The sequence below is a fragment of the Protopterus annectens genome, chromosome 11.part0, assembly GCF_019279795.1.
Source record: "Protopterus annectens isolate FY-2018-M chromosome 11.part0, PAN1.0, whole genome shotgun sequence".
Lineage (NCBI taxonomy): Eukaryota > Metazoa > Chordata > Ceratodontiformes > Protopteridae > Protopterus > Protopterus annectens.
The window spans coordinates 1,265,948,353-1,265,966,904 of NC_056745.1; the positions used below are offsets into that span (position 1 = coordinate 1,265,948,353).

Consider the following 18,552-nt stretch of genomic DNA (forward strand, 5'->3'; position numbering starts at 1 on the left):
TATCATGGACAGCAAAATGACACTTCTTAGTAATGATGGTACTGGATGCTAGATTAGGAAGTAGGTCAATCTCAAACCAATTGGAATAAGAGTCTACTGACACCAGATAATATTGACCATTCCACTCGAAAAAGTCTGTGACTACTCTTGACCAAGGTAGTTCTGGAATCTGGTTAAGCTGAAGTGGTTCCTTCTGTTGATGTGGCTTTGTACTATTACACACGGAACAAGGTAAAAGTACTCTCTCTATGTATTTTGACATAGAAGGCCAAAATACTAGTTCCCTCGCACTTTGTTTGGTCGATTTGGTTCCTGGGTGACCACGATGCAAGATAGTAATGTAGTCTTGTTGCAAGGACTTTGGAACTTTGACTTTTGGACCTTCCATAATGATGCCCTTGTCAGCCAAAATCTCATCTCTGTATGGAAAATAAGGTTAAACTTCTTGAGGTAAACTAGATTGCTTTGACGGCCATCCTTGATTGATAAAGTGGTTAAGCCTTTGTAAAACTGTATCTGTGGCTTTCTGATCTCTCAACTCATCAAGATGTGTGGAAGAAAAATTTCTCACTTCCATAACTTAAAAATAAACGTTCTCATTCTCATGCTGTTCTGTGGCGTTGCTGGGTGATCTGGATAACGTATCAGCAAGATAAAGAAGTTTGCCATTCTTGTAGACAAGAGTGAAGTTGTACTTTTACAATCTTTGCATTATGCGTTGCAGTCTGGCTGGAGCTGAAATCATAGGCTTTCTCAAGATAGTGACTCAAAGGTTGGTGGTCTATTTCAATCTGGATAGGTCTATCATAAACATAATCATGCAACTTCGAACATGGAAACACAATTGCCAAAAGCTTTTTCTCAATCTGGGAATACTGCATTTCAGTTTGGGTAAGAGTTCTCGGTGCATAGGCAACAGGTTGATCCTCTTGTAGAATGACTGCAGCAAGACCAAATTTCGAAGCATCACAGGAAAGTGTTGGTGGACTAGCAGTTCTCTGTTTCATGCTCTTTGGTGTTGCTCTAACCAAGACCAGGATACATCTTTACTTGTCACGTATCTGTGAATGGCGCTGATGGTTTGCTCAAGTCTGGAATGAACTTGCCTAGGTAGTTGACAATGCCAAGAAATCATTGCAGGGCTTGAACATTGTCTGCTGCCGACATCTCAAGAGTGGCTGTTTGTTTTGAAGAGTCTGGTCGTAGGCATGTACTAGTAAATAAATGACCAACATAAGTAACTTCTTGTACCCTGAACTTGCATTTCTGTGGATTGAGCTTAAGATTCACTTGATGTGCACTTTCAAGAACTTTTCTGAGGTTTCTGTCATGCTCTGCTTCATCACGACCTCCTACCATTATGTCTACTATAATAGCACAAGGATACCCAGAAAAAAGTTTTCTCCATTGCTCATTGAAAGACTTCACTTGCCGAATTTATTCCAAATGGCATTCTCAAAAATCTGTACCTGCCAAACGAAGTGCTGAAAGTAAACAATGATGATGATTTTTTTGTCAAGCTGAATTTTGCCAAAATGAACTCTCTGTATCTAAGACCGAAAAAATAGTATGAGGACTTTGGTTTGTTCAAATCTTGTGAAGCGATCCATATTCTAATGTCATCTGAGCTTTTCTTATGGGCTACCACCATGGAAGATGCCCATTCAGTTTGAATTTCAACTGGACAAATCACACATTGTTGTGCCATTTTATGTAAGTCTGCTTTGACTCTGGCCTGTATGGATATTACAACTTTTTGTGCTGGTCTGATAACTGGACTGACCTCTGGGTCTAACCTCATGGAGTACAGAATTGGAAGTTTGCCTAGTTTGTCTTCGAAAAGATCAGCCTAGGTAGAAAAAATGTACTGGGCAAAATTAGAGTAGTGGTCTTTTAAGCTAACATGATGGATTTCCTTATTAAATGAAAGTGGCCCCATTTTCAAACTGTCTCTGAGCCCTAATGATGATTGGGCATGCCTCTTGACCACATAAAATAACAAGTTGTAGCTTCTTCCAGCAGAGTAACATGAAAGCACTACTGAGCCTTTGGTTTGAATTTCTTCACCTCCATAAGCAACAAACTTCACACACCTTGCCAAATCAAGCTTTTCACCATGACACACACTAGAAAATGTTTCTGCTGACATAACATTGCACTTGGAATGTGTATCAACTTTGAGGTCTATGGGTTTGACATTTATCCAAACAGTACAAAATACTTCATTCTTTGCCCTTAACTCTACTGCATTGATTGTTTCATGAAGCACTGACATATCATTCCCATAAAGAATAGCCTGCAACCCTACATCATAGCTTTCTAACTCATTTCTTCACATTGAAAATATGGTCCTTGTAATTATGTATGAACAGTTTTTTGAGTTGCAACCTTTTGAAAGCATTCCATTTATTGCATTTGTGGCATTGCTGACCAAAAGCTAAACACTTTTTCCTTTTAGATTCATGGCTTCCACTACAGTTATGACAGTTGACAAAGAAACTAGGTTGGGGCCCATGCTTTGAGTTTGCTGACACACTCTTATGCTTCACTGAGACTGTGTGAACTATGGAATTTGCTGGAAAGCTCTGTGGTGTACCAGTGAGTGCTGCAAGGGTTGCTTTTGCTGCTATGTGCTATGGCTTGTTTCTTTTAATAATGTGCTGCATACTATCAGCATGAGCTTTGTCGCTGTGCCTTCTAGGGCTGTCATTTGTAAGCCTACTTGTGTGCTTTTCTTGTGAGCTCATGTATCTGACAATTCTCAATGGCCTTAATCAAGGTTAAATCACTGTCATGGAGCAAATTCATCACAGCATCATCTTTTATACCACACACAAGTCTGTTGTTTATCATCTCGTCCCTTATATCAGCATATCTGCATGTTTTAACCTTATTTCTTAGGTAATTTATATATGCTGCAAAAGTTTAATCAGGCTTTTGTTCCTTTGTGTAAATATCTTTTCATAGTAACATTTGTCTGCGGGTTAAACATTTCCCTAAATTTAGGGATGGCGCCCAAGATTCAGGTAGCATACACTACTCAGATGGAACGTTATGGTGAGTACATAACTTCTAATTTTAAGCACTCTGGGTCCTCTCTTGACCCAGCTGGTACAACAATATGATGGTTCCCCCACTCCAATGTAGATATCAGGTGCATGCACAAATGAGCCTTCCCTTTCTATGGCTTATGACCCAGCTAAATTAAGCAGAAGAATTGCTTTGGTATGGTCATCTTTATCAGAAAATGCAGCCTGTCCTCTTGCTCAAACTCTCTGCAGTTGTCAGCAATGTTACAGTCAAACACAAGTGCACTGGGCGTTCGAAATCCGTGTGCCATGTCCACAAGGTATACACAAGCACATTGAAAATATGGTCCTTGTAATTATGTATGAACAGTTTTGTGAGCTTGTAACAACATTCAAATGCACAATAACATCTAAAATACTGTACTTGGCGAAATATGCTCTGTAATGGTTGTACTCTGCGAAATATGCCCAGTAATAGATGTACTTTGCGAAATAGCTTTACTATTGTAACACAACACAAACATGCAAACACTTTTTTATACACTTCTAATAACTCTGATATCTTTGCTTAATATGAAAAATACATGCTTTACGAAAATGTGGTCGTTTTCCTTTATATTTTTTGTTTTATGCAGTTCGGACTATATTTCAAACATTTTCCATAGTAATTCAAATATTTTTATCAATATCGTACATATCGGTTTATGCGAATATCATTTAGAATGTTCTGTATGCCCATTTCATATCATATGAAAAGAAATAGTGCTGAGCAAGCTTTAATACCTGAAATTCGTTTCTGACCTGTTTGCGAAGCTTGCACATTTTAGAGATGATTCACTCCTGTATATTCCACCAGCTCCTAGCAAGTGCCTTGTCATTTTAGCCAAGCTGCCTTTAATTTCATGTCCTCTTGAATATGCCATTTCTGATTCCTTGTCCTTTAGACATACTACTTCTGGCACCATGTAGTTCATTCATCTCTTAACACACATGACAAGAAGGCTGGGGTTTTCATTTATATGCTTTAATACACAGAAACACATCAGGCTGGATAGCAGCATCATTAAATACGAACAAACTAGTTAACAGACAGACCTTACATACATGCATGCTTACATCTCAACAGCTTACTACAAAATGGTAGTCAGACTTGCACGTGCTCAGCATTTGTACACTTGTGCAAGATCTTTGATAGCTTCTTAAAGGTATATACGTACTATTGATCTACATCGACTCAAGAAAAGTCTATGATATTGAGTGCTTCCAAAAGGGGAGTGTGTGTGTGTAAAATACATTTGTTGCAGGAGTTTAACTTGTGTTCTGTTATAGAATTTAAGGTTTATAACCAGAAGAACCTTTAATTGATCTGACCTTTAGACCATTGGTCGTATTTACAGTATTAAATTTCTGATGTATAATGTATGTAGTCACATTTGAATTTCATTAGTAACTCGTTTGTCCTGAGGTTTTGTTAAGAGATATTTAAGAAGTATGCATCATGATGTCCTTCATGGATGCATCTGCAGTCATAACAAATGGGTAGTCCTGTCGTCAGGCAGCCCTTCAGTCGGCCAGATTCCAAAGTCTGGGTCTGGCTTCGGCCGATGTCGCACTTCACCCGACGTCATCTCTGGTGGTCTTCGGGTATAAAAGCATCGGCCGACGCCATTTTCTTCAGTCTTTCTTGCCGCGGGCGCCCGAAGCAGAAGCTGTTCGCAAGTGCCGGTCGGTCAGATCCAGAGATTCCTTCTACCGAATACTACTTCGAAGACTTCTAAAAAGCTAAGTACCCCGTTGGGGACCTTTTCTTGCCTCAGCCGATGTCAGAAAAAGTAAACAATTGTTTAACCTGTGGGAAACAAATACCTCATAAGGATTTCCACTCTTACTGCCTACCTTGTTTAGGCCCAGACCACGACGTTGCTGCCTGTTTAGCTTGTTCTTCCTTCAACCGACGAACGCTTAGACGTCGGTCGGAGTTTGCTGAACAGTTTTTCGGCTCAGACTTTGCATACATTATGCCGTCGGAGCAACCGACAACACAAATAATTAAAAAACGCAAAGAAAAGGACCGACACTCGTGGTCCGCGGTTTCGGCCGAAACCACGGATAAGCAAACCGTGAGTGTCTCGGTTTCGGCCGAAACCGAGAAATCCGGTCAATCCTCAGCCGAATCCATGACTTCCACCGAGGCTCCTGCTACTTTAATTGAATCGGCCTCTGAAACTTTACCTACTACTGTGGCCTCTACTGATTTATCTGACACCATCCCTTTGGATGTTTCCACCCCAGCACGTGGTGCTGCTAGGCCTCCTAAAGCCATGTCTATCAAGGCCTTTGCCAGGGCCAAAGCAGCCAAAACTGCTAAAACAGTTCCTGCTAAGGCCCCCTCACACAGACATCCTTCTAGTTCTCAAATGCTTACCCTGGCAGAGGATTTGATTTCCTTAATTAGGGGATCCCAATCACACCCAGACAGGGCCTCACAGCCTCCAGAAAAGAGACCTAGATCAGAACCTCCCCAGCAGGAGTACTCTGATGATTCTTCAGAGGACTCGGACACTACAGACCAGCCAGAGGCTCCCTTGTCCACTTATGAAGATTCCGATGCTGATGAATCCATTCCATCGGCCTCACCTCCAGAAGAATTCTCTTTTGGGGAAACCTTACATGCCATGAGAGAACAATTCCAATGGCAGGAACAGGATTTCTCAGACTCAAGAAAAAGGCTTAGAACTTTTCTGCACCTTCCACAACATAGGCCTTTAGCTATACCTCCAGTTTTGCCTGTTGTGGATGATGCATTTAATGATGTTTGCACTGCTCCAGATTCTTTACCACCAGCCCCTGCCAAACCTGACAGATTTTACAGGGTACCCAACACCCATCACCACCTTTTCAGGGCCCCACTTGCAGATCCTGAGACTATATCCCAAGGCCCTAAGGCAGTAGCTTCTACCAATACTAAAAACCCTCTCCCTTCTGAAAGGGAAGCCAGGTCCTTAGACAGATGGGGCAAAAAAGTCTACACCTCTGCCACTCTCTCTGCTAGAGCTTTAAACTGTCAGTTTCACATGATCCAATACCAAGAGTTTATGCTTGATCAGTTGTCTAAGAAAGTTTCTTCTGAAGAACCCTTAGATAAGAAATATATTTTAGAAATGGTAAATAACATACAACAGGTTAGTAACCATTCTTTAAAATGTGGCTATGATGCACTGGAGGCTTCATTTAGATCAGCCATGACTGGCACAGTGATAAGGAGGCATGCATGGCTGAAAGAGCAGGTCCTGCCGGATCAGGTAAAAGCAAAGCTGTTGGATGCTCCTATGGATAAGGACAGTCTATTTGGTACTTCTGCTCAACAAGTAATGAAGAAAATGGAAGAGAAGGCAAAATCTGTACAAACAGTTAAGGATTTCTTACAGGTTCAACCACCTCGGTTTAGCAGAAATTGGCCTGCCAAAAATTGGTCCTTTCCAGACTCATCAAAGACCCAAAGAGGCAGGTACAGACGCTCTAGAGGCAGAAACCAACCCAGAGGAAGTGCCTACAGAGGAAGACAGTGGCAAGGTAATAACCAGCGAGGCACTGCCACAACCACTGCCACTGCAACTGGACAATCACAGTGACTTGGCCCTGACACCGCCTACCAGAGAGCAATTAGCAGCACCTTTAGGCGGAAAGTTAGCCTTATTTTCACAAAACTGGCACTATATCACAAAAGACAAGTGGATTTTAAAAACTATAGACCAAGGCTACAGGTTCCACTTCCACACCTTACCAGTAAAAAGAGGAATGCCAAACTTACCTCCAACTCAAAGAACAGAAGCTCAAAACCAGGTAATTCCGCTAACCAACATGAGAGCTGTGGAAAGGGTGCCAGTAAATCAACAGGGCAAAGGATTTTACTCCAGACTCTTTCTAGTCCCAAGAAAAGAAAAAACTTGGAGGCCCATTCTCGATCTGTCCGTCTTAAACACATACATCATCGTCCCAAAATTCAAAATGCTGACCTTACAACAACTTCTTCCCATGCTGGGCAAGGACTGTTGGCTGGTGACTCTAGATCTCAAGGAGGCATACCTGCACGTCCCCATACGACCAATTTGCAGAAGATACCTCAGATTCCTTGCAGGATCAGAGCATTATCAATTCTCAGCATTGCCTTTTGGCTTATCTACTGCCCAGAGTATTCACAAAATGCCTGGCATCAGTAATCGCTCATTGCAGGCTACAGGAATCCAAATCTATCCATACCTGGACGACTGCCTGCTACAAGCGGACAACCGAGACAAGCTGACAACAGATTTACAAAGGGTCATTTGCTTGCTACAAGCCCTGGGATACACAGTCAACTTAAAAAAGTCAAGGCTGATTCCATCCCAGACAAGAACCTTCTTGGGTGCAGAATTGGACACAGTAAAACAAATGGCATTCCTGACTGCAGAAAAACAAGAACAACTACCCCTTTACTTCTTGGCATTAACAAAACAGAACAAACTAACAGCAAGAAAGGTGCTGCAGGCCTTGGGATTCATGGCATCATGCATAATTTTGATTCCTCATGCCAGACTGCATATGAGAAAGCTACAGTGGTACCTAAAAAACTTATGGTCTCAACACAGGCACAGCTTAGAAACCGAAATCCCACTAATCCCATGCCTGAAACAAGAATTCCTATGGTGGGCCCAAGCATGCCAGGCAAACCTAGGCTTGCCCTTCCACAAAGGTCAAGCGAACCAGACCATCACAACGGACGCCTCAGACCTAGGCTGGGGAGCACACATGTTGGACAAATGCATACAAGGATTGTGGACCCCAGACCAGCTGCACCTGCACATAAACCAAAAAGAAATGCTGGCAGTACATCTAGCAATTCAGAAATTCAAACCTTTCCTCAGGGAAGGTCATTTATTGATAAGGACAGACAACACCACAGTGATGTGGTACATCAACAAGCAAGGGGGCACGCATTCTTACCCCCTATGCAGAATGACTCTGGACCTTTGGAACATGGCTCTGAGCTACAACATCCAGTTACAGGCAACCTTCGTGCCAGGGAAAGAAAATACCCTAGCAGATATGTTAAGCAGAACCACCTCGGATGCTCACGAATGGATGCTGCACCCGGGCATCTTCAAGACCATCACAAGAAAATGGGGAATGCCACAAATAGACCTATTCGCATCCCCACTCAACCACCAGCTCAGGAAATTCTGCACAAGGACTTTTCACCCGCTTGCATGGAAGGTGGACTCCCTTTCCTTCAGTTGGAAGGGTCTGACAGCATATGCATTCCCACCTCTTCCTTTGATACACAAAGTACTACTGAAAATCAAAGAGGAACAACCAAGGATAATTCTAATTGCTCCGAATTGGCCAAGGCAACACTGGTATCCCCTGCTGAGGAGCATGTCTCAGGGGATAATGTGGTCAATCCCCCTGATGCCTTTGATGTTAACTCAGAACAACTACAACATCCTGCATCCAAACCTAAAGACCTTACATCTTACTGCCTGGAACATCACTTAAGAACAACTAACCCAGACCTATCTCAAAGGGTTAAAGACATTATACTGGAGGCCCGCAGACCTTCAACAAGAAGGAACTACGCAGGAAAATGGAAAAGGTTTGCCTCTTGGAGTGCGGAAAGAGGAAAAGAGGTGTCAAACATAGACATTGCTAACATCCTGGAGTACTTGGCAGAGCTTCTACACACAGGCCTGTCCTATTCCTCCATCAAGATACATGCTTCAGCTATTTCTGCAGAATACAGTTCTGATCCGCCTGTCTTCTCACCCTCTACTTAGGCAATTCCTCAGAGGAATCAAGAATGTAAAACCTCCTAGGAAACCACCACTACCAACATGGGACTTAAATTTTGTACTAGAAAAACTGACACTCCCCCCTTTTGAACCAGCAGGAACAGCGGATCTGCAACACCTATCATGGAAAACTGCTTTCCTTCTGGCAATTACTTCAGCAAGAAGGGTTTCAGAACTCCAGGCCTTAATGGCAGTACAACCCTTCCTGATCTTCCATCAAGATAGAGTCTCCATGAGAACTAATCCTACATTTATGCCAAAGGTGGTATCCAGAGTGTCCTTAAACCAGGCAATCCACCTACCTACCTTCTTCCCCAACCCACAGAACAGGGGGGAAAGGCTCCTGCATACTTTGGATGTACATAGACAGTTACGCTACTACCTGGACAGAACCAAAGGTAACAGAAAAACTGACCAGCTGTTAGTGGCCTATGCACCAGGAAGGGAAGGAAAAGCAATTTCCAAACAGACAATCTCCAAATGGATAGGAAATTGCATCAGATTCTGTTACTCCTACCATGGAAAACCAATGCCACAGAACATAAGACCTCATTCAACAAGAGCCACAGCCACTACCACAGCTTTCTTACGAGGAGTGGCAACCAAGGACATTATTGAGGCGGCTACTTGGACCTCCGTGCATACATTTGCCAAGCATTACAATCTACCTCTATATTCTAGATCCCGAGCAGGGTTTGCCACTGCTGTACTGCAAGGGATCCTAACTACACCATAATTATTTTACTTCCTCCACCCCTAGTTTAGCTATGGTATTCTACCCATTTGTTATGACTGCAGATGCATCCATGAAGGACATAGTACAGTTTTGTACCTACCATAAATGTAGATGTCCGAACTGGATAGCATCTGCAGTCAGGATTACCCACCCTCCTTCCCCTCTGTGGTACTCCTAGGGTATTTACACCCCTAATAGCTAGCTGGGGGGGAGTCTCTTATGGTGTATTTGTTTGTATATATGTACATATTTGCCTACTTTTTGTATTTGCCTTCTACCTTATCTGTATACATTGGCATTTATCCAAATTTAGCCTTCCATGAGGGCAACTGGCATCTGGGGCAAGAAACACTGAAGAAAATGGCGTCGGCCGATGCTTTTATACCCGAAGACCACCAGAGATGACGTCGGGTGAAGTGCGACATCGGCCGAAGCCAGACCCAGACTTTGGAATCCGGCCGACTGAAGGGCTGCCTGACGACAGGACTACCCATTTGTTATGACTGCAGATGCTATCCAGTTCGGACATCTACATTTATGGTAGGTACAAAACTGTACTTTCTGTACGATGTTCAGGGTGAAACGTGAAGAAAGCCACACACACATGCATACTTACAAGAATTAATTTTTTGTATGTTCCTTTAAGTTTTGATATTTCATGAAAATGTTTCACCATTTGGGTAACTCCTTGAAAATACAGACAAGTAGTACACCATAGAGGAAAGTATAATCAGTATTTGAGAAATGATTATTCTTTCTCTTCTTTCAGTGTTCTGAAGATGACTTGAAAGCAGTATTTTCTAAATATGGAGTTGTCTTGGAGGTTGACATTCCTCGTAAAGAAGGTTTGTTTTCTTATTGTTTGATTCTTCTTATTTGTTAGAGCTGCTGACACTTAAAAGCTGCTCATGTTTACTGTGTATTTTGAAATTGTTCTATTTATATGATTTATTTCTTTAATTGCCATTTTTTATTGGAAACTTCCAAGTTGGCAAAGTCCCTTTTCAGTGGAGGCCTGGGAGAAAAATTCCACTTTACATACATTTGAAGAGCTAACAGTTAAAGGGTGGCACAGTGATGCAGCTGTTAGCGTTGCTGCCTCATAGCAAGAGGTTCTCCAGTTCAATTCTCGGCTGGGGTGCCATCTGTCTGGAGTCTGCATGTCCTCCCTGTGTTCGCATGGGTTTCTTCCGGGTGCTTCGGTTTCCTCCCACATTCCTAAGACATAGCGCAGGTGGATTGGACATTCTAAATTGGCCCTAGGTGTGAGTGTGCACTTGTGTGTCTTTTGAGGATGGTTGGGTGCTGTTCTCGCAGTTTGGCACCGTAAAACTCTACTGCTACTCATTCTGTGGACACCAATGATCCACTGTGGTGATGCCTAATGGGAAGAGCCAGAAAGAGGAGGAGGAGGGAGAAGTGCTGTCAATAAAAACATACTCTAGCACTGCAGATATGTATATACTGAAAAGGGTAGGAGAGAACAGGTGACCTTGGAGGATTGCAAACAAGTGGTCTGAATGTATTGGGAAGATATTGAGTGTTGTAGCCTTACAACAGTGGCATTGTTTTGGGAAGGACGGGATTGTACTTGAAAATTAGGATGACTGGACAAAGAGGCTTATGGGATATTACTTTGTATAGTAAGTGCAGTAGTACAAACTTTTGTAGAGCTACTTTAACCTTAATATGAAATGTATTTGAAATAGTCACAAATGTCTGTTAATTTTACATGATTGCTGCAGTAACATGCTTTAGATTCTGAATTATGTTCAAATACTGTGCAGTCTACCAAGTTTCAAGCAAATGTAAGGACAGTTTTGACCATCCAGCTCCCCACATCGGTGATTGCCCATGCAGGAGTGCCACTGAACTTGCTTTTGTTGTAGCTGGTCCATGTAATGAGCCTTTATGAATGCTCTGCATTCCACACTGAAAAACTGACAACTAGGGAGAGACTATGCCAACCTGAATCTGACAGTTTGGTTCAAGATAATTGTCTGAAGTATATTGACTATATTATGTGTCATCTGAGAAGTCATTCTCTTGCGTCTGCTGAGTCCTGTCTAGATCTCACAGGATAGACAAATGTTCCCCCTTCACTGTTTATGCTAGATTCAGAAGTTTATCCCCATCATTGATGGACTGCTGCATGCAGGTAATATTGCATGTTGGCTGGATTTCTATTTAAAATATATGACTGCTGTGTTTAATTGATCTACTGTTTTGGTGTTTTTTGTTAATAATGATTATACATGCTGTGATGGTCCCTACTCCAGGCTAGTAATCAAGGAGCAAAGGTGGATACACACAGTATATTCAGATACAGCTCTCTGCACCAAGCACAATGTCCGTTAAGAGCACATCCCAGACCTGGGGCTGGACGCTCTCTCTCCAGGCAGCATACAACACTCCACTGACTACTTTGGAGCTGTGTGTCCCTGTTCCAACTAGCTGATGCACATACTTGGATATCTGATTTTCACACACATACATAACACATCTGGGAAGGGCTGGTACAGATTTACCCAGCTGTGCCCCCTCTGCCCAAACTATAAGGTAATTACACTGCCACCAGTCAGCTACTCTTTAAGGTTCTTACAGGGGTACCCAATTATACTGAGTAAAATTAATACTAATACAAATGGTAGAGTTTGACCAAAGCAACAAGGCTTTCAGGAGTGGCCACAGTGTCACTAAAATAAGCATAATTACTGATGTTAAAAGGATTCTCTAAAAGACTAGCCACAATGAAAGGTATAATAGCAAATAATAAAGTAGAAAACATGAGAATATTGAATTTCTAGTTACAGTAAACACCAGAGTTTCAATCACAGGAGATATAAAAAAATAACGCAGTTGGACTGATTCACACAGATGCAGAAAAAACAATACTTAACTAATCTCTCTATATTTTCCTGACTGACTAAAGAATTAGTCTTCCCTAGTTAAGTTACGTACTACAGCAAGGCAAGGTGATGTGTGTTGATATGCTTATCACAGCAAAGCAAGATGAGGTGTGTGGTTGTGTGAGATATCTGTGAGAACTCTTTCCTGTCTGTTTCTGAGAAACAAAGTGCTGCTGCGAGAATTATGTAATATCTGTAATGTCTAAAGAATCGTTTCAGTGCTGGTTGTAGAATGACGTCTCATCTGGTTACCGGACTCTAGTACAAAACACACCCAGAGATTTAAGATCTGTTGCAGTATCTGAAAGCTGTAAAACAATGTAAAAAATGTCCACCCTTCAAGGGTAGCAGTTAGTTCACTCCGAAGGACAATACAGTAAGATCCTAGTCCTGGTTTCCCAGACATTTTTATCTCTGGCTGCAGTCAGACCTGCAAGATAAAATCTTTATGGCCTAAAGCAGCCCATTTAATTTTCAACCTATTTTTCAAAATTAGATGGACTGAGATTAACCTCTTCCAGAATTCTCTGTTAAAACATGTACATTTAATCAGTTATAATAATAATAATATCTGACTTACAGGTCTATATCTAACACAGACAATACCCTCTCACCCCCATTAACACTAACTACTAAGCACACTATCACACTCTCCACGATACTTTATCCTAAACACGCACTACTCTTCCTATGAACTCTATTCTACTCCTGCTATATAATCTCTCCTCTTATGAAACTCCTCTCAAACACTCTCTTCCACCTCCATACCCCACACCTCAACAGTACCAACATTACTGAACACTCAACAATGGTCTATTACCCTTGCTCTCTTCTACACAACCAATACAGACTACCACACAATCAAACTCCTTCCAAAACTAACAAACCCCCCCACCTCTCTTACATTTTCTAAGGTCCTTAATAAACTTTCCAAGCTCCTTCAACACATAACACAAACAATTAATACTGACGGGAAGACATCCATCCCAATCCAGGGCCCTCAAATACACATACTTCACAACCCCCCCCCCTAAAAACTAACCTTACTCTAATTCACCACAGGAAAAAAATCTCTCTCCTCCACAACATTAATGTATATAGCATAGCTAACAAAACCCACAATTTACATGCTCTACTATCCTACTACTCCCCAGACATAGTTACTTTAACTGAAACATGGCTAAAAAACAAACATCAGCAATAATGAAATCAGTACCCCAGGTTACAATATCCTAAGAAAAGATAGAATAGACAAAAAGGAGGCGGTGTAGCTATCCTATACAAAGACCACCTATAAATGGAACTACTACAAGTCTCCTCCCCAGACCTCACAAATACTGAGCTAATTATAGACAGATTAACCATCAACCCCAAGAAACACCTTAATATAGTAGGTGGGTACATCCTACCAGGTAACAACATTTCCACTCTTGAAAACCTCTTACAATGCTGTACCATGGCTTCTATGTTCTTCCACTATACACATTAACTTATACAGTTTTACCCAAATCATCTCGGCTCCGACCAGGACCGATAAAGCCTCTAAACGTGAATCCATACTAGACTGGATACTAGTTAATTCCCCCACCTATCAATCCACTCAGGTTGCCTCCCTGATAATCTAAGTGACCACTGCCCGACATTTCTCTTAAGAGAGCGAAACCAGGTACCACTTCCAACTTCCTTCCCCACAATTAGAAGCAAAAAACAGTTCAATCCTGATAAGTTTACCTCTGATCTTAAAAACTGTTCCTGGGAACATCTCAAACAACTGCCATTAGATGAGGCAGTACTCTCCATCAACAACACCTTAGTCAAGATTCTTAATACCCACACCCCAACCAGTAATATTAGCGTAAAATCCAATTACTCACCCTAGTTAACTAAAGAAACTAGAGCAGTACAAAAAGACTGGGACAAGGCCTGGTTACAGTTACACAAGAACAAAACCAGCACCAATACACAACTTTTCCTAGAACTTAGAAACAAAGTAAAGAAATTAATTAAAACCGACAAATACAACTACTACCACAACATCCAAATCAAACGTCAGAATAACCCACAAAAATTTTGGGAAACTGTAAACAGCCTACTTCAACTAAGTAAAAATACCACACCCAGACCAAAAACGGCTAACTGTGAAAGCATGGCCACCCAGTTCAACAACTACTTTACAGAATCCATTCAATCCCTAGCAAACAATCTGAATAACACTACACCTAGCCCCCCAGTAAAAAAAATCCCAATACCCCCCCACAAAATTGCAATAACCTCTTCAAAATAAAACCAGTCCTGACCCACTACATCAAAAAACTACTAAGAAAACTAAAACCAACTACTTTAGCTACTGATAAACGTCCCTGCAGATTATCCAAAACTAGCATCAGAATCTATCTCCTACTCAGTAACCATACTTATAAATAAATCCATCACTGAGACATATGTTCCCACCATTTGGAAAATGTCACACATCTTACCCCTGCACAAAGGAGGTATCTCTTGTGAACTAACTAGTTATCCCACATTGCCATCCTTCCCCCCTGTCTAAAATCCTAGAAAGAGTCATACACTCGCAACTCATGGAATATCTATTATCACACAACCTCCTAACCCACACTCAGCATGGCTTTTGCCCTGCTCATAGCACAATAGCAGCCCTTTTGTCCTTCACAAACACAGTCAATCAGCTCAGAAACTGCTCCCAGTTCGTATCAGCTGTATTCCTAGACCTGTCAAAAATATTTGATGTGGTCAATCACCCCAAACTCATAAATTCGTCTCTTCCCACAACCTCATCAACACAGCTATAGCATGGCTACAAAGCTACTTAACAGAACGTCATCAAGCCGTCCTTTGGCAAGAGTCCCTCTCACCCCTCCTACTAGTTACCTTAGGTGTACCCCAAGGCTCCATCCTTGGACCCCTACTTTTCTCGCTATTTACCAATCACCTGCACTTTGCCACTTCCCAAGCCAAGGTCATTCATTATGCTGATGATTCCACTTTGATTTTCTCTGCTTCCTCCCTTGATGACCTACAATCTATCACCCAATACACCTTCCTATCTGTCGAAACATGGCTAACAAACTCCCAACTTATATTAAATCCCAATAAAACTAAACTTATGGTTTTCTACCCCACCAGAAGTCCTTCCTCTTCCACAACCTTTCATGTCTTCTCCAAGAACAAACCACAATCACTCCTTCCACCCCATACCAAACGTCTAGGTGTTATTGACAATAACCTGAAATTTGACCTCCACATAGACCAATCCATTAAAAAAGTTCACAAGAAACTCAGTCTCCTTTTATAGGAATAAACAATTTCTAACTAACTATACAAAAATTACAATTGCTAGAACACACCTGTTGTCAACACTCTTATATGCATCCCCTATCCTTGCAAAACTTTGTAAAACCGACCTCGCTAAGCTTGAAACCTGTTATAACAAAATCTCCAAATTTGCCACTAATGCTTCCTATAAATTCCATCACTGTCAATCTCTCAAACAGCTTAACTGGCTAGAACTCAGTCTTTTACTTAAATTTAATCAACTAACCGTAGCCCACAAAACCCTCCACCATCCAGAAAAAAAAAACGCCCCTTAAGTACATTATCCAGCCATTCTTTGCATCCAGATCCCTTCGCTCAAACAACAAACTACTCCTCCAAGTCACCAAAGTAAAAAAAACTCAACAGGTGAATCCCTCTTCTCCAACTATATCGCCAAACTTTGGAACTCTGCCCAACCCACTTATGAACACTTCCTCATCTAAACAGTTTAAAGAACTCCTAAAAACCCACCTTACAAACGCCTGGCTCTGCTCCTGCCACAGCCCAGGTTAGATCTACTAAACTCCCTCCAAACCTCTTGCACTACACCATCCCCTCAAACACTGAACCCACTCAACAAACGCCTTACTGACTCTTATATCAAACTTATTCTCGCTCTGCTACCAATGTTCATTCGCACTGACATATCTTTGTTTGAAAACTCTACGTACTGAAATTAAGTACAACCCTTCAGAATGTATTAAATGTTGTTGCTATAATTCCTATTGTTTTTTTCACCCCTGTGAACCATTACTGTTGTAAATAGTAGTTGTTGCTATAATTCCTATTGTTTTTTTCACCCCTATGAACCATTACTGTTGTAAATAGTCTTAATATAATTACCTACTGTGTGTTACAAAATGTATTAATGTATTTAGAAAATGTAGCAACTTAATGTTTTTAATATTTATTTTATTTATTTATTTAAATTTGTTGACCGGGAGTGTCTGACTGGACGTAGGTCCATTTTCAGCGGAGGCCTGGGGAGAAAAGCTCCACACTAAAATAAACAGACAGTAGTTACATTGGATTACATAGTGATTAACAATTTAAATAGCAATTACTTACAACATATTTACAGATGACGAACATATTACATCAGTAGACAACTAGAATCTTTATCCATGAAGTACATAACAGACATTAACAAATGTTACAATGAGAAGTTCCTGCTGTATAATAAGTACTAGGCTTATGAGCATCTGAGCTTGCTATAATCAAGGTAGTTAGTGGAGTGGAGAGAAAGGTAGTGGTTGGATGGGGTGGATGATATTAGAGTGGGAGTTGCAAGGGCATAGCCAGCATGTTTTTAGGTGCGCTTTTAGTAAAGATTTTTGTTGCTGGATCTTTGTGGTCTGGTGGTGCGATAGGGTTGGAGTAGATTCTGGAGGGATGGGACATTTAGTGGATGGTTTACTAGTTTGTGGGCGAGTGAGAGTTGATACCACTGAAGGAGGTGAGGGAGTTCAAGCCAGCCCAATACAGCAAGTGAGAGACAGTGGTGACTATAGTAGGATGCCCCTGTGGTGAATTTGGCGATTTTGTTGTAGCAGGTCTCTAGCTTGTTTAGATCACATTGCCTTAGGTTGGTATATATTGGAGAGGCATAAAGTAGGGTGGAGATTAGGTGGGAATTTGCTATTGAAATCTTTGCTGCTTTGGTGAGAAATTGCTTATTTCTATATAACGCTCCTAGTTTTTTGTGGACTTTTTTTATGATCATGGATATGTGAATGTCAAATTTTAGTTTGTCTATTTCCACTCCTAGCAATTTGGTGTGTTCATTTGGGTATATAGTGGTGTTGTCTTTTGCTGTGATGTTAAAGTGAGAGTTGTTTTGTGTATGTTTGGTGGGTTGGAAGATGAGTAGTTTAGTTTTGTTTGGGTTGAGTATTAATTGGGCATTGGATAACCATGTTTCAACAGAGGAAAAGGCTTCCTGTGTGACTTTTTGCAGTTTGGGTAGGGACTGGGCTGAGCAGATGATGGTCGAGTCATCTGCGTATTGTATGAGTGTGCCATGTTTGGTGGCAGAGGCTAGATTATTGGTGTAAACAGAGAAGAGTAGGGGTCCAAGGATGGATCCTTGGGGAACCCCTATGGAGACAGGTAGTTGGGGAGATATGTCATTCTGCCATACAACGGATACGACATTTAACTGAGATGTTGCACAAAGGACTTTCCTTTTCATCTATTAAGATCCACGCCTCAGCAATTTCAGCTCATTACAACACGGATCCTCCTTTATTTTCACATCCACTCCTACGACAGTACATCAGAGGGGCTAAGAACGTAAGACCGCCCAGGAGAGCACCAACACCTACTTGGGATCTCAACTTTGTTCTGGAAAAACTTACACTGCCGCCCTTTGAACCAGCTTTCTCAGCTGATTTAAAGTTTCTTTCATGGAAAACTGCCCTGCTGCTAGCAATAACTTCAGCTAGAAGAGTCTCAGAGCTACAGGCACTAATGGCAGTGGAGCCTTTCCTCATTTTTCATCAAGACAGAGTCTCTCTATGAACTAACCCTTCCTTTATGCCAAAGGTGGTATCCAGTGTGGCCCTAAACCAAACCATTCATTTGCCCACCTTTTTTTCAAATCCCCAGAACAAAGGAGACTCCTGCACTCTTTGGACATTCACAGACAATTGCGTTACTACTTGGATAAAACTAAGGCTTTCAGAAACTCTGACCAGCTGTTTGTAGCCTATGCTGCA

The 18,552-nt window shown here is 41.5% G+C and overlaps 1 protein-coding gene across 1 annotated transcript in view; it reads left to right on the top strand.

Annotated features, from left to right (window-relative positions):
* The window catches only part of RBM28 (RNA binding motif protein 28), a 1,154,212-nt gene that overhangs the window by 238,262 nt on the left and 897,398 nt on the right, over positions 1-18,552 (top strand). Inside the window, exon 4 of the mRNA XM_044088621.1 lies at positions 10,363-10,438. Coding sequence (XP_043944556.1) covers positions 10,363-10,438 — 76 coding nt within the window. The remainder of the gene's footprint in view (positions 1-10,362; positions 10,439-18,552) is intronic.